Raw genomic sequence first — 14,737 nt, forward strand, 5'->3', positions numbered from 1 at the left:
GACATATTATTCACGAATATTTGGATATGAGAAAGCTTTGTGCAAAATGGGTGCCGCGTGAGCTCACAATCGATCAAAAACAACAACGATTTGATGATTCTGAGCAGTGTTTGGAGCTGTTATATCGAAATAAAACCGATTTTTTCGTCGATATATAACAATGGACGAAACATGGCTCCATCACTTCACTCCGGAGTCCAATCGACAGTCAGCTGAGTGGACTGCACGCGATGAACCGAACCCAAAGCGTGGAAAGACTCAATAATCGGCCAGTAAGGTTATGGCGTCTGTATTTTGGGATTTGCATGGCATAATTTTCATCGACTACCTTGAAAAGGGAAAACCCATCAACAGTGACTATTATATAGCGTTATTAGAGCGTTTGAAGGACGAAATTTAAAAAAACGGCCTCATTTGAAGAAGAAAAAAGTTTTGTTTTATCAAGACAATGCACCGTGTCACAAGTCGATGAAAACCATGCTGAAATTGAACGTATTGGGCTTCGAATTGCTCCCTCATGCACCGTATTCTCCAGATTTGGCCCCCAGTGACTTTTTCCTGTTCTCAGACCTCAAGAGAATGCTCGCTGGTAAAAAATTTAGAAGCAATGAAGAGGTAATCGCTGAAACTGAGGCCTATTTTGAGGCAAAGGACAAATCGTACTACAAAAATGGTATCGAAAAGTTGGAAGATCGCTATAATCGCTGTATCGCCTCTGATGGCAATTATGTTGAATAATAAAAACGAATTTTGGCAAAAAAATGTGTGTTTCTATTAAACGATACAAACATTTCAGCCGAACTGTTATACAGCTACTCAGGTGAATTTATCTGACTTCGGCCATACCGATTTTAGAATTCCGGTTCCAGTATAAAATCGTTTCTCAAAACTCAATCGTTTTCTCAAAAAAAGCCTAATCAAATTTCAGAAACAAAAATTCAAATTAAAACAAACTTATATACAAAATTAATCAATTTTATCCAATTATGACTTCCGGTTCTCGAATTACATGATGATGATTTTTTAAAATTCAAACCGATATAGAAGATGACAATTCCGAAAAGCTACAGAGTTGGACTCAAAACTGTTGTAATTTATTCGTCATATGGCCATACGAATCGGTTTGGGTTATGCTGGTTCCTGAATACCGGCTCTGGAAGTACCTTAAATTACCGTAAACTCTAGAGTGGAACTTACATATCATGGCATGTTTAATCGATTATCACACTTCTAGATTCAAATTCGATCCGATTTGCAGTTTCGACATTACAGAGTAATGAGTGATTAAAATCTCAAATTGTCGCTTAAAACGAGGGTCATTAAAATAATGTCATGAAAACTTAAACACCGAAGAATATTCATGCAAAAAACACATGCGGATTGATAAAAAAAGGTATCATCTCACTGCTAGGTTGATTAAACACGTTTTATATATATATAAAAGGTAAAGACTGTTAATGTATTGGATGATCTCATGGAAAATCATCCGATTCCGATTCCGGATACTAGTAAGATCTTAAATACTCCAAGGGCTAAATATTATATTAAATTTGACGCGAATTACAAAGGATTTGACATCAAATTTTTCCGAAGTTGTAGATATCTCTAAAATTAATAGAGATAAAATTCGAGTTGTTGTTGACGAATTGTTTCAAGGCAAACAATATTGTAACCTGTAAATTATTTGCTGTTGAATAAAGAGTTTCCATTCCATCGAAGGAGGTGGAAATTGACGGTGTTGTGACTGAAGCAAGTCTGACAGCCGATGATTTACTTAAAAATTGAGTTGATCGTTTTAAAAACTCCATGCTTGAGGGAGTGAAGATACTCGAGTGCAAGCAATTGTACTCAGCATCTATTGTCGATGGAAAAAAGTCGTATCGTCCCTCAGATTCGTTTCGTGTAACATTTGCCGGATCTGCGTTGCCTAGCCATGTCTATATCGATAAAATTCGTCTTCCTGTTCGGCTTTTCGTACCGCATGTTATGAATTGCACGAACTGTAAAAAATTTGGGCATATAGCTACTTACTGTAGTAATAAGTCCAAATGTATCAAATGTCAAGGGCCTCATAAGGATAATCTTTGCGATAAAGATATTGAAAAATGTGTTTATTGTGGGGAGAGTTCTCATGATTATCTTTCAGTATGCGCTGCACGGAAAGAAAAGATGAAACTTACACGACATGTAAACCGATAGTACTATGAATTAGACATCAGTTGAAACGAAAATCTGATTTAAAACCATGATTGATGTAAAATGACATTAAAAATCATTTAGTTTTCCATTGAACAAGACTGTAAATTTACAAACCGCTTCGTTTTGTAAAGTAAATTTCCATTCAATTGACTGCTCCAAATATGTGCATGAAAATAAATGTAAAATCACAAAATATTTTTATCTGTGTGCATTTAAGTTGCGTAAAGACAAAACAAGCTTTCTTTAAAAGCACGGTCTAAGCACACATATGCAGAAATGCTCAAAACAGTTATTGAAGTCCTCCGACTCGAAGCAAAAAAGGATTTTCCAAATTTGTTCTGTTAAGAGGAAGAAGTCCCCCCCCCCCATCCAAATTACCAAAGAGACACCTAAACTTACACTTTCAAAAAAAGATCACCGTGTTAAATCTAAAAAGCGAAATTTAAAAGCAGAAACTGTACCTTCTGGTTTGTCAAATTCACAAACCAATCCAGGAACTAAAACCAGGAAAGACAAAAATCCAGTGGGCTCCGTTTTACATTCACCAACTGGATTATTGAAGTTTTCGGAAATTGTAGAATGGATTTTCGCAGCATTCAGTATTTCTGAACCTCTAAAGAACATCACAACGGCATTCCTTCCAATAGCTAGACCTTTTTTGAAACTCAACTCAATGATCAGTTCTCTCAGGTTTTGTATCATTTGATGGATAATTTATCATCCGCCGCAAATGATTCAATACTGTCCTGCAGTGTAATTGTCGAACTTGATTCATTTAAAGTTTTGTTGCATAGTCAAAAATGTGATGTATTTGCTTTGTGTGAAACATGGCTTACTTCAAACAAAGCTTTGAATTTTAATGACATTCTACGTCTCGATAGGAGTACTTTTAGGAATTAAGAAAAGCTATTCGTTTTATAGATTAAATATTCCTTCGACTTCTAGCATAGAAGTTGTTGCTTGTCAAATAAACATTAAAGGAAAGGACATTTGCATTGTTTCAGTGTATAATCCTCCAAGAGCACAAGTTTAACAGCGACAGCTTAATGGAGTGGTCGAAGCCCTTCCTGCACCACGTTTGATTTTAGGAGATTTCAATTCGCACGGAATGACGTGGGGTTCCGTTTACAATGATGGCAGATCATCTTTAATATATAATATTTGCGACAATTTTAGCAAGACGGTATTAAATATGGGTAGCATTACACGGATTCCAAGTGCATTAGATTTATGTTTTTGCTCGACTGCAATTCGACTAGATTGCACCTGGAAAGTATTTCCTGATTTACACGGTAGCGATCATTTACCAATCATCATCTCAATTAGCAGTAACAAGGGCATTGCTAATTCAGTTAATATTCAATATGATTTGACAAAAATTGTTGACTGGATTAAATACCAAAGTATAGTATCTCAAGTACTTTTAACTCAATGGAAGAGCTCCCCCCACTTGAAGAACATGACTTCCTCGTTTGTTCGATTCTGGAGGCCGCAGAACAAGCCCAAACCAAACGATTTCCTGGTCCATCGTCTAACAGGAGGCCTCCAAACCCTTGGTGGGACAAAGAGTGTTTTTAAAATGAGGAAGAGAATACTTCGGGCCAAGAAATGTAGCTATTGGAGACTTTTGTCGAAGGTTTGTCAAGAAAAACCTCAATGAGCACTCTTTGGAATACGGCGAGACGAATAAGGAATCGTAACGTAGGAAATTTAAATTTTATTTTATGTTAGACCCCTTTCTCTTCCATGAGTTCAACCAATAGCCAGCTATATTAAATGAATAAAAGCGATGAACTGATACAAACAAACCTAAATTGTTATAAGATCATGTACAAAATAAATGTATTTTATTTAATGTAATATATAATAGCAAATTGCTTGATAAAAACATTGTTTAGATTAACTAATGAATACCAACATATTAATATGATATTCGAAATGTATTAGGTTTAAAGTACTATGTATTGTGGATGCCACGGCGAAGAAAAACTTATGTATATTGCCTACGAAATATACACCCTTTTTTTAAAGCAGACTTGAGTTGAATCGATCTGCGCAAAACAAATATTTTCCCATTCTAAAACCGTGTGCCAACTATCAATTAAATTGAAAAAAAAATCGATTCTGATTTTGCCACTTTTTCTGCTGTTAATTTCACGAATCGCTCTCAAGTGGCACATCCCCCTGGTTATTGGAGATTTATAATGCTTGTGAAATCGTTAAAATGGGCTCAGTAAACTGTTTTCTCACATCGTAAAGCCATTTCATAAACGAAGTTATTGGGTACCGTACGCATTAAAGGAAAGACATATTCGCAGTTTTACATCGTATTGTTACTAAGGATGAAAAGTTTCACCATCAATATCGAAGCCCCATTTCCACTGTTTCAAAATGATGCTATGCATTTGGTTAGGTTATCTGTTATGAGTTGATTGATATGTTTTGCTATTTTGACGTAAAGCCGCCATAACTAACGTCAGTTTATATGCAATGCTTAAGCGCATAAATAGAGTAGAAAACTACTAGAGATGAGGTCTTTTGGAGTTTTTCGAAAAGTTGCCGTAGGATTACACAACTATTGTAAAAATCACTGCTAATTATTACTGTTTGGAAATTTTAGATACCAGTTTCTCTTTGTGGAAATTTTGTAAAGCTATTGGATTCGATTTTCGAAGAAATTTGAGAAAATTGATTAGTTTTTGTAAAAATGAAATAAATTATTTTCTATCCATTAATAGTTACGGAATATTGGTATTTCAAATATTCATAAATATTTGTTAATGTAAACGGCATTATCGTGAGATTTTATAAAGTACCACGCTTTGCCCCATGTGCAAATAATTTTTTTTGTATCGTTTTGAACAATTACTTAACGACAGTTTGTGTTCGCATCTCATCCGACACAGTCGAAAATTGCTCACGGTCGAGACGATAGAAAAAAGACAATATAGTACAGTGAACAATAGAGTATACGAATTAGGCAAATACGATTTACAAACGCCTGAAACTTGACCTACAAGACCAAATTTTATTTGTATTGATTCCAAGCGCTGCAAAGTTAGACCAGCAGCAAACGAAATTGAAATTTTACTTAAAGAACGAATGCATCGAGACTCTAATAATGTACCTGAGATTCAATTCAACAAGGTGTCCAATTGTGTGTGATTGTGTGTTTACGTGAAAGTGATGGAATTGCATTCGCTTCAGTTAACAACGTGGTGCACAGTGTTGAGTATGACAATGTTAAATACAAAATTCCTGTGTACGTGGTGGACGATGCCATAGAAGTACGTGTACATGACCTTCTCCCGTAGGCCAGTGATCATTTCGCTCGAGGAAATATGTCGCAGTGCGGAGAAATTCTTTCCATCGAAAGGTAGGTATGGTGAAATTTTGTCCTCGTTATCCGGAGTGTTACGTATGCGACTGCATAAGGCGACTCCATTTTATGTAATTTGTGGTCAGGGCGAAAGGCATCCTTGTAAATCGCTGGTTACCTATGAGAATCAGCTGAATACATGTCAGTTTTGTAAACAACCTGCTCAATAAGGCACGCTCTGCACTGAAACTGCGAAAAAGACATCTTTAACCAACCGGCAACCGTTCAGCACAGATATTTAGCGAGTCCAGTACTATTGGTTCAACAAACATAAATATTGCAAATACCAAACAAACTTCCCCAGCTAAAGTATCAACTGGAACTGGTTCGGCCAATACTACGGATGTTCAAGAGACGCACCACGGTAAAATGGCTGAAAATGCGACTCGCGAGCCAGTGGCCCCTCAACCTATGGTGGATAGGAACGAGAGTAACTCTCCCCCGAGAAAAAGGGTTACAACAAAATCCATTAGAAAATGTTAATCTTGATTTCATTTTATATATACCAATGTTATATTATAAATCGACTCTGTTTAGACCTCAGTTGGATAAACGTATACTGAAGGCGTTCGAGCAAAAGAAGGATGTTTCAGTTCGGGATGTGGCCAAAAATGTGGGCACTTCGAAGTCAAAAGTTCTTCGTGCTAAAGAACGTTTGAATCTTCGAACCTATAAGAAGCAGAAATAACCAAAACGTAGTCCGAAACAAGAAGCATCGATCAGGCCGAGGCTTCGAAAGGTGTACAATACGATTCTTGCTGGAAATTTGAACTGCATAATCGTGGACGACGAAACCTACGTGAAACTCGATTACAAATTCTTGCCGGGACCACAATATTATACGATGCGAGAAGGGCAAGTGTTAAACCAGTCCGAGACATCGATTGAAGTCGAAAAATTTGGTAAGAAAGCTATGGTCTGGCAAGCAATTTGTAGCTGCGGTAAGATTTCGAAACCCTTCATCAACAACTGCTTCAATGAACAGCGAAATATATATCAAGGAATGTTTACAAAAACGACTTCTACCCATGATTGAAGGATCCTGTTGTCTTCTGGCTGGATCTTACTTCTTGCCACTACTCGAAATCAACGGTAGAATGGTATACTACCAAAAATGTCACTTTCGTCCCAAAAGACATGAATCCACCAAATTGCCCACAACTTCGACCAATTGAGGAATTTTGGGCATTAACGAAAGCACATCTTAGGAAACATGTCTCGGCAGCCGAAACCATTTAACAGTTCGAAAAAGGTTTGGATTCTGCTTCCGAGATTCTTTTTATGTAACTCAAAAATAAAAGTTCACTACAAGAACTTCGAATATTTTTTGCTGAAGTAGAAATAATATCACTCAAGCAAGGATCGTGTTATTTTTCAAACATTTTTCTCATTCTGTGTAATTGATGGAGACATCTGATCAGTTCATTGCACAACCTGTTGCCACAGGTAAGTTCCAGTAATACTTACGGCATTAATTCCACTAAACTGCTGACTCAGCTGCATCACAATTCCGATGATGAGGGGCGCTCGCAGCGTCGGAGAGCATATCAGCTCGAGCGTCGATATGCTGCTTTCCGACTGCTGTGCACGCTCTTCGGCACGCATTTCTTCGATGTCTTCCTCTACCTGATTGGATGCCCTCAGCCGCCGGAGAGCTGTAGGATTAAAATGGGATAAAACATTATTTCTAAGTTGATGCAATGTTCTTTTTTTATTTTGTTTTTGGACGACTCCCACTCACCTTTCCGGGCTTCCTCCTCCCACTGTTTCGTAATAAGTAAATATCTAGGTGACTCGGGACAGATAGGCAAGAGTAGTAATTGTAATACAGCTGGACAGATGGCGAGCCCTAACAGCACGGGCCAGCCATCATTAGTTCCTAAAATTTGTTCTATACCCAGTACTTGTGATAATAATAATCCTACGGTCACAGCCAATTGGTTAACGGTACCTAAACCACCTCTTAAATTTAATGGAGCAATTTCAGATATATACATTGGTACTAATGATGTGTTTAAGCCTGTTGGAAAAATCACAGTAGTCCGTAGTTAGAAATAGAAATCAATTGAACGGTAAAAGAAAAAAAGAAACAAGTCAAAGATACTCACCACAATTGACACCAATTATAAATCGTCCGAGGAATAGAATTTCATAGGAATGACTCATCTTTGTGAATCCCATCAGGCAAGCACCCGAGATACCGAGCACGTTGTTTAGCAGCAGGCCGCCTTTTCTGAAAATGTAAAAAAATCGATTTGAAACGAGTATTATAAAATTTGCATTGTTTTGAAGCTGAATAAGAAGATCACCGGTAGTAAATAATGAAATTTAACACTTTTCCACAGTATTAAAGATTCTGTTTAGTTTCAAATTTTGATATGTAAGTAATAATAAGATTTTGAAAATTGTTTCGTATTCAGTGCTTAAAGTTAATTTTTTTATGTTCAAATTAGTTAATAATCCGAAGCATTTCTATGGCAACACAACTTCAACAGAGGTTTTAACCTTAAGGTCATTTGCCTCTTCGGGGAAGAAAAACTTTCTGACCATATGTGCGGGGTTGGGAATCAAACCAGGTGGGCTGCGTGAAAGGTATCGACTTACCCATTACGCTATACCCGTCCCCACTTCGGAAATCTTATTGATTTGATTTATTTTAGATTTGCTAGGTGGGATGAAAAGTAACCTTCATTGCTACAATAATGCGCTGCAACTAGCAGATGCCACAAAGTTTAGTACTGAGTACACATGTCACATCTTTGGCACTGATCGAAGAAGCTGGATGCCACGTATGTTGAGTCCGAAACAAAACCAAGAACACGAACGTGAGTACACTTTGGATGCGTGTTTGGTCATACTGATACGGATTTGGGATGACCTTCGGCGCCGATTGGTTATTATTGAATGTCCAAATCGCTGCAAAGCGTCCTAACATGAAGTGAAAAAAACTGTTTATACAAGACAATACGTCGCCAAACGAGAGCATCGCAACAGTGGCTGAAATCAACGATTAAGACCTCCAAAAGATTGCCCCATCGATAAAACACAAACAATTTGAGCAACGAGATCGTCATTGCCGCACAGGAATAGACCTTCGGGAAAATAACTATACGGACGGGATCAAAATCACTGAAGTAATTGTAACGACTTTATTAAAAGCCTGTACTAATCCACCTAATGGTGTAATGATGCCTTTCTCATACAACTCACATTTTCATAAATATTACTAAAAAATCATTAAAAAATTTATTTATTGAATCAGAACCAGACGGTTTATTTGGGCATAAACTAGCGTAACTCTTTCAATTTGTAAACAGTTTTGAGTCAAGTTTGGAAAAATCCTTTGGTTTTTTGCTTTATCGGTTTGAAATTTCAAGCTCGCTTCACCCTATTGTTCCGGAACCGGAAGTCGGATCCGAACAAAAGTGAATGGCAGTCTATGAGGCCATAAAACTTTTCATTTAAGTTCTAAGTTTGAGAAAAATTGACACAGCTGTCTCTGAACAAATAGAGAAAGTTTTATTTTTGATTTTGTGACCACTGCTTCCGGAACCGGGAACTTAGAACCTTCATAGCTGAAATCTGTTCGTTTGGCCAGTAACTAATATAAACAGCAACAGCAAACGGATTTTTCCGTTTTTTTGCATTCTTGCTCTAAATGATGGGGTGCGAGTTCGATCACACATCACTCTTTAGTTCCGGAAGCCGAAGTCGTACAAAATTCTATGTCAACTATAATATCTTCCAGTTGGATCTAAGTTTGTAGAAATCGGTCCTGCCGTTTCTGAGAACTGGAGTGATTCCCAATTTGAACTATACAATCACTTTTTCTGGTACTTCCAAAACGTGGAAAAACAATCCGGTAATAATTCGTTAACTAATAAATATAAAATTATGCGGCTCGATATTTTCCAGTGTCATGGAAAATAGCAAAAATTGCAAACATAGCAAAAGTATCAAACATAGAAAAAATAGCAAACATAGTAAAAATAGCAAAAGTAGCAAAAAAGGAAAATTTGCAAAACTTGCAAAACAACAAAAATAGTGAAAATAGCACAATAAGAAAAAAAAAATGCAAAGTCAACAAAATAACAAAAATAGTGAAAACATCGAAAATAGCAGAAATAAAAATAAAACGAAAATGACAAAAATTGCAACTTTAGCATAAACAGACCAAATAGAAAAATAGCAGAAATACTAAATAATACCAAGAATAACAAAATGTGCCAAAAGCAAAAAAATAGTAAAAATAACAACAATAATAGAAATACCAATTTTAACAAAAATTGCGAAAGTTGCCAGAAACTAAAAATTTTAAGAATAACAAAATTTTCCAAAATAACAAAATAGCAAACATAGGCAAACATAGTAAAAAAATAGCAAAAATAGCAAAAACAGCAAAATTAGCAAAATTAGCAAAATTTTCAAAAATAGCAAAAATAGCAAATATAGCAAAAATAGCAAAAATAGCAAAAATAGCAAAAATAGCAAAAATAGCAAAAATAGCAAAAATAGCAAAAATAGCAAAAATAGCAAAAATAGCAAAAATAGCAAAAATAGCAAAAATAGCAAAAACAGCAAAAATAGCAAAAATAGCAAAAATAGCAAAAATAGCAAAAATAGCAAAAATAGCAAAAATAGCAAAAATAGCAAAAATAGCAAAAATAGCAAAAATAGCAAAAATAGCAAAAATAGCAAAAATAGCAAAAATAGCAAAAATAGCAAAAATAGCAAAAATAGCAAAAATAGCAAAAATAGCAAAAATAGCAAAAATAGCAAAAATAGCAAAAATAGCAAAAATAGCAAAAATAGCAAAAATAGCAAAAATAGCAAAAATAGCAAAAATAGCAAAAATAGCAAAAATAGCAAAAATAGCAAAAATAGCAAAAATAGCAAAAATAGCAAAAATAGCAAAAATAGCAAAAATAGCAAAAATAGCAAAAATAGCAAAAATAGCAAAAATAGCAAAAATAGCAAAAATAGCAAAAATTGCAAAAATAGCAAAAATAGCAATTTAGCAAAAATAGCAAAAATAGCAAAAATAGCAAAAATAGCAAAAATAGCAAAAATAGCAAAAATAGCAAAAATAGCAAAAATAGCAAAAATAGCAAAAATAGCAAAAATAGCAAAAATAGCAAAAATAGCAAAAATAGCAAAAATAGCAAAAATAGCAAAAATAGCAAAAATAGCAAAAATAGCAAAAATAGCAAAAATAGCAAAAATAGCAAAAATAGCAAAAATAGCAAAAATAGCAAAAATAGCAAAAATAGCAAAAATAGCAAAAATAGCAAAAATAGCAAAAATAGCAAAAATAGCAAAAATAGCAAAAATAGCAAAAATAGCAAAAATAGCAAAAATAGCAAAAATAGCAAAATTAGCAAAAATAGCAAAAATAGCAAAAATAGCAAAAATAGCAAAAATAGCAAAAATAGCAAAAATAGCAAAAATAGCAAAAATAGCAAAAATAGCAAAAATAACAAAAATAGCAAAAATAGCAAAAATAGCAAAAATAGCAAAAATAGCAAAAATAGCAAAAATAGCAAAAATAGCAAAAATAGCAAAAATAGCAAAAATAGCAAAAATAGCAAAAATAGCAAAAATAGCAAAACTAGCAAAAAATAGCAAAAGCAAGAAAGTGAAAATAGTGAAAATAGTGAAAATAGTGAAAATAGTGAAAATAGTGAAAATAGTGAAAATAGTGAAAATAGTGAAAATAGTGAAAATAGTGAAAATAGTGAAAATAGTGAAAATAGTGAAAATAGTGAAAATAGTGAAAATAGTGAAAATAGTGAAAATAGTGAAAATAGTGAAAATAGTGAAAATAGTGAAAATAGTGAAAATAGTGAAAATAGTGAAAATAGTGAAAATAGTGAAAATAGTGAAAATAATGAAAATAGTGAAAATAGTGAAAATAGTGAAAATAGTGAAAATAGTGAAAATAGTGAAAATAGTGAAAATAGTGAAAATAGTGAAAATAGTGAAAATAGTGAAAATAGTGAAAATAGTGAAAATAGTGAAAATAGTGAAAATAGTGAAAATAGTGAAAATAGTGAAAATAGTGAAAATAGTGAAAATAGTGAAAATAGTGAAAATAGTGAAAATAGTGAAAATAGTGAAAATAGTGAAAATAGTGAAAATAGTGAAAATAGTGAAAATAGTGAAAATAGTGAAAATAGTGAAAATAGTGAAAATAGTGAAAATAGTGAAAATAGTGAAAATAGTGAAAATAGTGAAAATAGTGAAAATAGTGAAAATAGTGAAAATAGTGAAAATAGTAAAAATTGTGAAAATTGTGAAAATTGTGAAAATTGTGAAAATTGTGAATATAGTGAAAATAGTGAAAATAGTGAAAATAGCAAAAATAGCAACAATAGCAAAAATAGCAATAAAAAAATGTGAAAATAGTGAAAATAGTGAAAATAATGAAAATAGTGGAAATAGTGAAAATAGTGAAAATAGTGAAAATAGTGAAAATAGTGAAAATAGTGAAAATAGTGAAAATAGTGAAAATAGTGAAAATAGTGAAAATAGTGAAAATAGTGAAAATAGTGAAAATAGTGAAAATAGTGAAAATAGTGAAAATAGTGAAAATAGTGAAAATAGTGAAAATAGTGAAAATAGTGAAAATAGTGAAAATAGTGAAAATAGTGAAAATAGTGAAAATAGTGAAAATAGTGAAAATAGTGAAAATAGTGAAAATAGTGAAAATAGTGAAAATAGTGAAAATAGTGAAAATAGTGAAAATAGTGAAAATAGTGAAAATAGTGAAAATAGTGAAAATAGTGAAAATAGTGAAAATAGTGAAAATAGTGAAAATAGTGAAAATAGTGAAAATAGTGAAAATAGTGAAAATAGTGAAAATAGTGAAAATAGTGAAAATAGTGAAAATAGTGAAAATAGTGAAAATAATGAAAATAGTGAAAATAGTAAAAATAGTGAAAATAGTGAAAATTGTGAAAATTGTGAAAATTGTGAAAATTGTGAATATAGTGAAAATAGTGAAAATAGTGAAAATAGTGAAAATAGTGAAAATAGTGAAAATAGTGAAAATAGTGAAAATAGGGAAAATAGTGAAAATAGTGAAAATAGTGAAAATAGTGAAAATAGTGAAAATAGTGAAAATAGTGAAAACAGTGAAAATAGTGAAAATAGTGAAAATAGTGAAAATAGTGAAAATAGTGAAAATAGTGAAAATAGTGAAAATAGTGAAAATAGTGAAAATAGTGAAAATAGTGAAAATAGTGAAAATAGTGAAAATAGTGAAAATAGTGAAAATAGTGAAAATAGTGAAAATAGTGAAAATAGTGAAAATAGTGAAAATAGTGAAAATAGTAAAAATAGTGAAAATTGTGAAAATTGTGAAAATTGTGAAAATTGTGAAAATTGTGAAAATTGTGAATATAGTGAATATAGTGAAAATAGTGAAAATAGTGAAAATAGCAAAAATAGCAAAAATAGCAACAATAGCAAAAATAGCAATAAAAAAATGTGAAAATAGTGAAAATAGTGAAAATAATGAAAATAGTGGAAATAGTGAAAATAGTGAAAATAGTGAAAATAGTGAAAATAGTGAAAATAGTGAAAATAGTGAAAATAGTGAAAATAGTGAAAATAGTGAAAATAGTGAAAATAGTGAAAATAGTGAAAATAGTGAAAATAGTGAAAATAGTGAAAATAGTGAAAATAGTGAAAATAGTGAAAATAGTGAAAATAGTGAAAATAGTGAAAATAGTGAAAATAGTGAAAATAGTGAAAATAGTGAAAATAGTGAAAATAGTGAAAATAGTGAAAATAGTGAAAATAGTGAAAATAGTGAAAATAGTGAAAATAGTGAAAATAGTGAAAATAGTGAAAATAGTGAAAATAGTGAAAATAGTGAAAATAGTGAAAATAGTGAAAATAGTGAAAATAGTGAAAATAGTGAAAATAGTGAAAATAGTGAAAATAGTGAAAATAGTGAAAATAGTGAAAATAGTGAAAATAGTGAAAATAGTGAAAATAGTGAAAATAGTGAAAATAGTGAAAATAGCAAAAATAGCAAAAATAGCAAAAATAGCAAAAATAGCAAAAATAGCAAAAATAGCAAAAATAGCAAAAATAGCAAAAATAGCAAAAATAGCAAAAATAGCAAAAATAGCAAAAATAGCAAAAATAGCAAAAATAGCAAAAATAGCAAAAATAGCAAAAATAGCAAAAATAGCAAAAATAGCAAAAATAGCAAAAATAGCAAAAATAGCAAAAATAGCAAAAATAGCAAAAATAGCAAAAATAGCAAAAATAGCAAAAATAGCAAAAATAGCAAAAATAGCAAAAATAGCAAAAATAGCAAAAATAGCAAAAATAGCAAAAATAGCAAAAATAGCAAAAATAGCAAAAATAGCAAAAATAGCAAAAATAGCAAAAATAGCAAAAATAGCAAAAATAGCAAAAATAGCAAAAATAGCAAAAATAGCAAAAATAGCAAAAATAGCAAAAATAGCAAAAATAGCAAAAATAGCAAAAATAGCAAAAATAGCAAAAATAGCAAAAATAGCAAAAATAGCAAAAATAGCAAAAATAGCAAAAATAGCAAAAATAGCAAAAATAGCAAAAATAGCAAAAATAGCAAAAATAGCAAAAATAGCAAAAATAGCAAAAATAGCAAAAATAGCAAAAATAGCAAAAATAGCAAAAATAGCAAAAATAGCAAAAATAGCAAAAATAGCAAAAATAGCAAAAATAGCAAAAATAGCAAAAATAGCAAAAATAACAAAAATAGCAATAATAGCAAAAATAGCAACAATAGCAAAAATAGCAAAAATAGCAAAAATAGCAAAACTAGCAAAAAATAGCAAAAGCAAGAAAGTGAAAATAGTGAAAATAGTGAAAATAGTGAAAATAGTGAAAATAGTGAAAATAGTGAAAATAGTGAAAATAGTGAAAATAGTGAAAATAGTGAAAATAGTGAAAATAGTGAAAATAGTGAAAATAGTGAAAATAGTGAAAATAGTGAAAATAGTGAAAATAGTGAAAATAGTGAAAATAGTGAAAATAGTGAAAATAGTGAAAATAGTGAAAATAGTGAAAATAGTGAAAATAGTGAAAATAGTGAAAATAGTGAAAATAATGAAAATAGTGAAAATAGTGAAAATAGTGAAAATAGTGAAAATAGTGAAAATA

At 31.9% G+C, this 14,737-nt stretch overlaps 1 protein-coding gene across 22 annotated transcripts in view; it reads right to left on the reverse strand.

Moving 5' to 3' along the window:
• Positions 1 to 14,737, reverse strand: part of LOC131438815 (glucose transporter type 1) — a 611,808-nt gene that overhangs the window by 136,451 nt on the left and 460,620 nt on the right. For all 22 annotated transcript variants that reach the window (XR_009230992.1, XR_009230990.1, XR_009230991.1 and 19 more), the window contains 3 exons: positions 7,687 to 7,811; positions 7,320 to 7,598; positions 7,046 to 7,233 (listed from right to left, as the gene is read on the reverse strand). Coding sequence is in view for 19 of the 22 variants with exons in the window: in XM_058609122.1 (XP_058465105.1) it covers positions 7,046 to 7,233; positions 7,320 to 7,598; positions 7,687 to 7,811 (592 nt within the window). In the remaining 3 variants the exon portion in view is untranslated. The remainder of the gene's footprint in view (positions 1 to 7,045; positions 7,234 to 7,319; positions 7,599 to 7,686; positions 7,812 to 14,737) is intronic.

The sequence above is a fragment of the Malaya genurostris genome, chromosome 3, assembly GCF_030247185.1.
Source record: "Malaya genurostris strain Urasoe2022 chromosome 3, Malgen_1.1, whole genome shotgun sequence".
Taxonomy (NCBI): domain Eukaryota; kingdom Metazoa; phylum Arthropoda; class Insecta; order Diptera; family Culicidae; genus Malaya; species Malaya genurostris.